Source organism: Nicotiana sylvestris, chromosome 5 (genome assembly GCF_000393655.2).
Source record: "Nicotiana sylvestris chromosome 5, ASM39365v2, whole genome shotgun sequence".
NCBI classification, from domain to species: Eukaryota; Viridiplantae; Streptophyta; class Magnoliopsida; order Solanales; family Solanaceae; genus Nicotiana; species Nicotiana sylvestris.
Window position 1 is genome coordinate 150,941,699 of NC_091061.1, and position 7,697 is coordinate 150,949,395.

Here is a 7,697-nt window from a genome sequence, read left to right on the forward strand (position 1 = left end):
GCAGTATTGTAACCGCACCTGCGGCACTGCAGAAGCGGCCAAGTGACCACAGGTGCGGAAATTGCTGGAAGCAGTGAGTGTTTTAAAAATCAGGATTGGGCCATTTTCTCTCATATTTTCTTGTCTTGGACGATTCTTAGAGGGTTCCAAGAGGGGATTTTCATCATCGACGATAATGTAAGTTATCCACACCTATCTTGAGTTAAATACATTGATTATGTACGGATTTGAGCATGAAATTGGTAGAAACTTGGGGTTTGAGGGAAAACCTAGAAAATTGATATTCGTGGAATTTGGCCACGATTTTAGGTATGAAATTTAGATTAAATTATATATTTGAGTTCGTGAATTCATGGGTAAACTTTATCTTCGGAAAATTTTGGAATCCGGGTACGTGGGCCCGAGGGCAATTTTGTCAACTTTCGATCGGGGTTAGGAATTGTTATAAATTGGATTGTAGTGAGTAATTGAATATATATTAATGGATTTGCATAATTATTGGCTAGTTTTGGAGCATTGTGCGTCGATTCGAGTCTTCGGAAGGGCGTGGAATGCCGGTTATGGATCTTCGGAGCGAGGTGAGTCTCCTTTCTAACCTTGTAAGAGGGAATTCTCCCCATAGGTGAAATAATTGGTTATGTGCTCCTATTTGAGGGGGCTACGTACACACGAGGTGACGAGAGTCCGTGCGTAGCTACTAATCTATGTAAGATCGGGTAGTCTAGGACCCAAAAGCATGCTATACTTCGAACATCTGTAATCTTATTGACAGTTGAATTGCTTAAATCCTATCGAATTGGTAAATGAATTTCCAAAAGGATTAAACTTTATTTTCTTAAATCGTTAAAAGAGAATTGGCTTTTATTGGGATAAATGTTCCCCCGATAAATTCTTAATTGGTTGTTTGAGCATGTATTCCTATGTGCATCTGTGTCGCATGTATGATTCGCGAGCAGGATGATTGTTTATTTAAATTTGACCGCGTCGCATGTATGATATGCGAGCGGGTTAATAGATGCATCTATGGTTCGTGTCGTTCGACCCTCGACAATGCACATTTTACATTTATGTTGGATCGGGCCGTACGACCTCGACATGATTTGCGCATGCTTGAATTGCTTGTCTGGAGATTTAATTATATTGATATTTGCTCTTCCTGAGTTGAGATAATTGTTAATTAATAGGTTATGAATCTGAAGACTTTTAATATAAAAAAGGAACTTTTACCTGTTCGTGACTTATTTGAAATTATTGCTATTCTTAATAAATCCATTATTACTCGCATTAAAAATATATTACTATTGGACAACTTGTAAATGTCGAAGTCGACCTCTCGTCTCTACTTCTTCGAGATTAGACAGGATACTCATTGGGTACCCGTTGTTTACGTACTCATACTACACTTGATGTGCATTTTTGTTGCACATGTTTATGTGTGGCTAATGGCATAGTAGCATGGTTGATACGGAGACTCAGGTGAGTTGCATTTATCGAGACGACCATAGCCAGCAGAGTCTCCTCAGAGTATTGTACTGTATTTTTATTTTTGTCCACTTGTATTCCGGACAGTTACTGTATTTTATTTTATTCCTAGTAAATGCTCATGCACTTGCGACACCGGGTTCTGGGATGATTATGGGGTATCTTGTATTAACTTCTTAACATTTATATTTGATTTGAAACGATTATCTTTTACTGGTAAAATTGAAGAAAAATCATAGTTTTCAAAATCATTAAAACGAGAATTTAATTAAGTATTTTGGTTGGCTTGCCTGGAAGCTGTGTTCGACGCCATCACGACCCTTAGTGAATTTTGGGTCGTGACAGTACAAGTTATAATATCTGAAGTGAAGCTACTCAGAGCCTCAAACCGCTGAATGACGCTCTAGAGCTCAAAATGATCGGTCAGGTCGTTACATATATCAATTGAACTGACATGTACAACACGTCATATACTAGACTATTTATTACCTGACATATATTTTTTGTGGTTCCTATTCTTAAATACTAAATAAGCAAAAAAAGAAGTTTCAAATTAAAAAAAGAAAAAAGAAAGAAAGAGAAAAAGACCTGACACTTTCCTCCGTTCACCCACCTCTCCCTTATTCTCCCTTCACTCACCTCCATTCCTTTCCTTATTTTTTTACTTTTCTTCAATGTTCGTTCTCTCTCTTATTTCTAAATTAAATTCACAATACCACTATGTTCATGATTTCAGAAACAATTAATGGGAATCCATGATTTTGAAACAATGGAGGCTGCCCAATACTATGGTGAGTCGGCTAGGCTATGACAAAGAAGGAGATAAATGGTTAAATCGAAAAGAGGGAAGAACACGGCCTCCGTAAATGGAATTTTCTACCCAAAACTTGATAATTTTGCGCTGATATTTCTCTTTTCTCTATCTATCTTCCGATCTAAGATTGGATATAAAAAGGAGAGAGGGAATTAATGTAAGAGAAAGGATTGACATAAAGTTTTTGATAAAATCCATTGTTATTCTTTGTTTTTCACTATCTTTGCCTGGATTTGGAACAAAAAGAGGAGGAAGGGGGAAGATTAGAGAGGGGGAGAAAGAAAAGAAGGGAGAGTAGGGGAGGACGACAATTGGGGAAAAGAACACAGGGGGTGAAGGGAATTTTGCTGGGGGATGGGGAAGTGGGCCTGGTTTATTTTCTTTCTTTCTTTAATTTGTAATTTTTTTGGTTCTGATTTTTTAAATCAAAATTATTGTAGTCACGCGCGTAATTTTCATGACTTGCATATACTTTGTCGACATCATCTCTGTCACTGCCACATGTGCATGGTCAACGGTCAAATACTTTTATTAGTTACCGGATATGTGAATTTGAGTGTTCAAATAGGAATAATGTAAGTTTATATATCAGCTTTAAAATACGGTACAAGTTTAAGTGGCCACGAGGCCATTTCGCCAAATTGAAAAGTTTAAAATGGCTCTTAACTGGTTTTTTATTCAAACCGTAAAAGTAGACTAAGAGAATATTTTAAAAGATGCGATGAATTTGGCCTAAGAGAAAGAAAGGTTCATAAACCTTGTCCAACTAGATGGAATTACATGTATGAAAGCTTAGTCATTGCATATGAATATAGAAACTCCATAAACTCAACGTTTAATGCTCATGTAAGTGATGATGATGAGCACCTTACAAATGTGGATTGGGCTAATATTAAAATGCTTGTAGATTTTTTAGAAAAATTTCATATTGCTACAAATAAATTTTTTGGGCAATATTATCCTACTATTTCTAACTGTTTAGTTTATATTGCAGAACTTGCAAATTTGTTTGCTCATTTTTCAGAGGTTGGGAAAATTTATAAACTTGTTATTGATTCTATGAGAAAAAAGTTTAAAAAATATTTTTTTCCTATTCCCCCTATTTTTGGTGTTGCTGCCTTGTTAAATCCTACTATGAAATCAGGAGGTCCTCAATTTTGGTATGCAGCTATTTATAATGGTTTAACACTTGAAGAAGAGGAGTTGTCTAAAATTCCGGAAGCAATAGCCTCAATTAAAATAAATGCTCGAACTATTTATAATGCTTATCAAGTTGCATTAGATCAGGCTAGACCAAATATTCCTACTCTTTCTTCTTCTGATTCTCAATCATCTAAAAGAACTGCGGGAGTAAGAGCACTTAGTTCTTGGGCGGGGTTCAGGGGTTCTCAAGGTTCAACTACTACTGATTTTTCACAACTAAATGAGCTTGAAGTTTATTTATCACAGAGAATTGAGAAAGTGAATACTGGAGGCTCCTTTAATATTTTAGAATGGTGGAAGGACAAAGAAAAACACTTTCCGGTTCTTTCAAGGATGACCCGAGACATTTTAACTATTCAAGCTTTAACAGTGGCATCAGAGAGCGCTTTCAGTAAAGCAAGACTTCAACTTGGTGATTATAGAGCGTCTATGAGGGAGAGCCTGGAAAAATCAGTACTTTTCAGAGGTTGGATCCGTTTGGAAAGAAGAAATTTTTGACTTGCTGAATCACGACCAGAGGAAGAGGAAGCTTACTAAGAAATGCTAGCGGAACTTGCGGAGGATTCTGCTTCGCCTAGAATCGGTGATGACCACACTTCTTTTCTGCCACCACCAACGGAAATTCTTCCAGACCTTAATGGATTTATGAAGTTTGTAAGAGATACAATGTAACTTGTATGAACAAAATTAGTATGTATTATGTAACTTGTATTTTGGAACATCTTGATTAGTTTCTTTTTCTTATCAATGATAGTATTAGCACCTTGTTGTACTCATTCCATAAGGGGGAGGAAGACTAAGAAAGATATTGCCATATTTTTTTAATGCTATATTCAAATTTTAACGCATTGCTTTGACTATCTCTTTACAATATTTTTGTCTTTAAATTTGAATTAAAAAATCTAGGTCACAATTCTATAATTTAATTTACAAGGAATTTCCTTAGATATTTTTATTACCATCTTTGTTTCTCTAATTTCTATAAAAATTTTAAAAAAATCCGTTGGGACCACTCAGGCCCACTTGGGCCCACATAGGCCCGAGATGGGCCCACTTAGCCCAAGACCATTAGTTCGTGGGCCTGGTTCCTACAAAAGGACCACCAAGACCGGGACCACGAAGCCCGTTTAAATTGGGACAGGCCCGGGACCGGGACTAGCCCACTTAGTCCCGAGTCCGACCCACATGGCACCTTATTCACACCACAGATTAGGATCCCTCTAGCTGGGATTAGATCTAATTAGTTTCGGAAACCGTGCTTCTTTGATGTTTCTCATAGTTGTTACCAACTCTACTACGCTAACGTTGAAATTGTATTATGATAGCCTGGGGTAGGAAGGATCCCGCATACTTGTGCTTCCTTTTCCTACAATGATCTATTGTTCCGACCACTATCTGACCGTCTATCGATGGCGAATCTATCTGGTGACTGGAAACCTCTGTCGCGGTCTTCGGTCTGTTCATAGGGAAAAAATCGGCCCCTCAAAGACCGTTTGTCCGTGTCGAAGTCGTCTTTTGATTTTTCTTTATTCTTCTCACGTCCCTTTGCCGACTACGGGAAACCAACCTGATCATCTTCGATCCATTTCTTAGGCTTATACTGGTTGTGGACATCCACCCAAGTCGTTGGTTGGAATTCAAGCAAGCTTTTCTTCAGTTTCTGGGAAGCGTCTGAACTTATCGGATTCAGTCCCTTAATGAATGCTTCAGCTGCCCATTTGTCCGGAACAGCCGGGAGCAACATCCTCTCCTTTTGGAACTAGGTAACGAACTCACGTAGCAACTTGGATTCTCCTTTTGCAATTCTGAATATGTCGGCCTTTTGGTCCTGCACCTTTCGGGCCCCAGCATGAGCCTTAATAAAAGAATCTGCGAGAATCTCAAAGAAATCTATGGAATGCTCTCGTAACAATGAATACCATGACAAGGCTCCCCTCGTGAATGTCTCTCCAAATTTCTTCAGCAAAATAGATTCAATCTCGTGAGGAGTTAAATCATTCTCCTTCATTGCCTTTGTATAAGTGGTAGTATGCTCCTAAGGTTCTGAAGTTCCATCATACTTTGTCACATCGGGTATATTAAACTTCTGGATTAATTCTGGTGCCACGTTTTGTTTTTACGACAACTGAGTATACTTCTTTGAGTCTGGTCCTTTCAGCACCGGTGTTGCTCCCCGAATTTGGTCCATGAGGGAATTAACTTCTCTCATAAACTGTAAAAGTTCATTCTTGAAAGGATTGTTTTCGTTATTAGGGTCGGGTCCACTCCCCCCAAGCTCTATCATAACCAACCTCGCCCCTCGGGGTATTGTTATCGATCCTCTACGTTGTTTAATTTTGCGGGAGCGCCAGGAAGAACTGGATTTCGTCTATTCGCAATATTGGAAGCTCCCGGTAGTGCATGCTTTAACTCTGTCATAACCTTATCCTGCCATGTGAGGTGGCCTAGAATGACCGCTTGTTGCTCTTGTAGGACCCTTACCGCATCAACAACATGTTCCTCTTTAGTATCAACGGGAGTTGCCTCTCGACATGTCGTGGGTATCGCCTGCCGTGGATTGGGTGTGGCGTCATTCCCTCACTGCGGGTGTCACTGATTGAATCCTCAAAATGAGGTTGGTCTCCTCGAACCTCAGGATTATGTGTGTTGTTAACACCATTATTTGCCATTTCTTGTGATTTTTTCTAAGACAAATAATCAGAACACGTTAGTAAAAGAGGCAAGGATCAACTTAATTACATGGCTGTCTAGGTCCTACAGTAGATGCCAAACCTTTTACCCATAAAACGGTACAGTTGAATTTATACGTAGTTTCTAGACAAGTGAATTAATTTGATCTTGAAATAATGAAATAATTGAAGAAATATGTAACACTTAGCCTTGATATGAAGACGAAATAGCAGAAATAATGGTTCTGGTAGCGAGGCCTTCGGGCACAACAGTAATAAGAACAAAAATCAAGAAGATAAATTTGTATAGAGCTTTGAATATATTGTAGTATCAGTTTACCGAAAAATTCGTGTCCCGTACAATGATAAAAGAATTCACTATTTATAGCTACGTCTTGGGAACAAGGTCCTAGGATTGTGCCCTTCTTTAATGTCAATTATGAGGGCCACTGATGAAGGTACAACGTGAACATAAATGACAAATTCTTTGTAACGGGCAGTGCATTCAATGTTGTGAAATATTCTTCATTAATGCCCCAAGGCGAAGGATATTTATTGCCTCTTTATGATCATCATTCCTTCCGATTCCAAACGGAACAATTACCTTCCACTCCACATGTCATCCTTTAAGAGGCCACCTGCATAGCTTATTTTACCCTATACATTAGTGTGATAACAATAGACGGGGTTGGAGTGCCTTTAGAGAAGTACCGTTTAGTATTAAAGAGAAATTCTAATATTTTTCTGGTTTGAATTAAGAGACAAGTAAATCTGGTTACTCATTGCTTGACAATAGAGTTTAAAAATTATACTAGTCCGTTCTATTGAAAATATGCTCTTAGCTTTAGCTTGTTGGATGTTGATTATTAGTCCATAAGCTATAAGAAAAATTATATTGTTTCCTATTTAACAGATTTTTGTTAAATTATTTTGAAACAATATTCATCTATTTCCTATATTTCTTTCTCGTTGGACCATCGGTTGACTATAGAAAAAAATATTCAAGTTTAAGCACTAGATATTTGATTAAAAAAACATAGAAAAAAAGAAAAAAGAAAAGTGTTGGATGCCCTTTGCAGAACCAAAGATTTATAAAAAATGTTAAAATGGCTCATTCTTCTTGGAGTAGGTTTAAATAGTCTCTTAAAAATATTTTAAAGCAATTTTGGTCCTTTAAATTGATATAATTAAGCACTTTTAATTTTTATCAAATATTAATAAATTCTGGCAGTTACATTCGTTGGAAATATGACAAAAAAAGATATAATGATAAACATCAGGAAAGTCTCATAAAATTCCAAAAATTGCAATAGTAGAAACTCCGCTTAAAAGTAGACATAGACAAAAAAACAAAGAAGAAATTAAACCTAAAAAAAATTACCAAACACCAGAAATAAATCAAAAATAACATAAACTATAAAGTTTATTCCAAATGTGATTTCAGTTAAACTTTTCTTTTAATGTTCCTGTTAAATTTAACAATCAAAGCTTATTTGTAACGACCCGACCGGTCGTTTTGAGCTCTAGCA

General features: G+C 37.2%; 1 protein-coding gene across 1 annotated transcript; it reads left to right on the forward strand.

Moving 5' to 3' along the window:
- The first annotated feature begins 3,076 nt into the window (after positions 1-3,076).
- Positions 3,077-3,997, forward strand: LOC138869499 (zinc finger BED domain-containing protein RICESLEEPER 2-like). The gene has a single exon (XM_070147119.1). It carries the CDS (start codon positions 3,077-3,079, stop codon positions 3,995-3,997), a length of 921 nt encoding a protein of 306 aa, XP_070003220.1.
- Positions 3,998-7,697: the final 3,700 nt, after the last annotated feature.

Bases quoted from the DNA above. Each gene is read 5' to 3' on its own strand.
- LOC138869499 (XM_070147119.1), top strand. From the start codon at position 3,077: ATGTATGAAAGCTTAGTCATTGCATATGAATATAGAAACTCCATAAAC.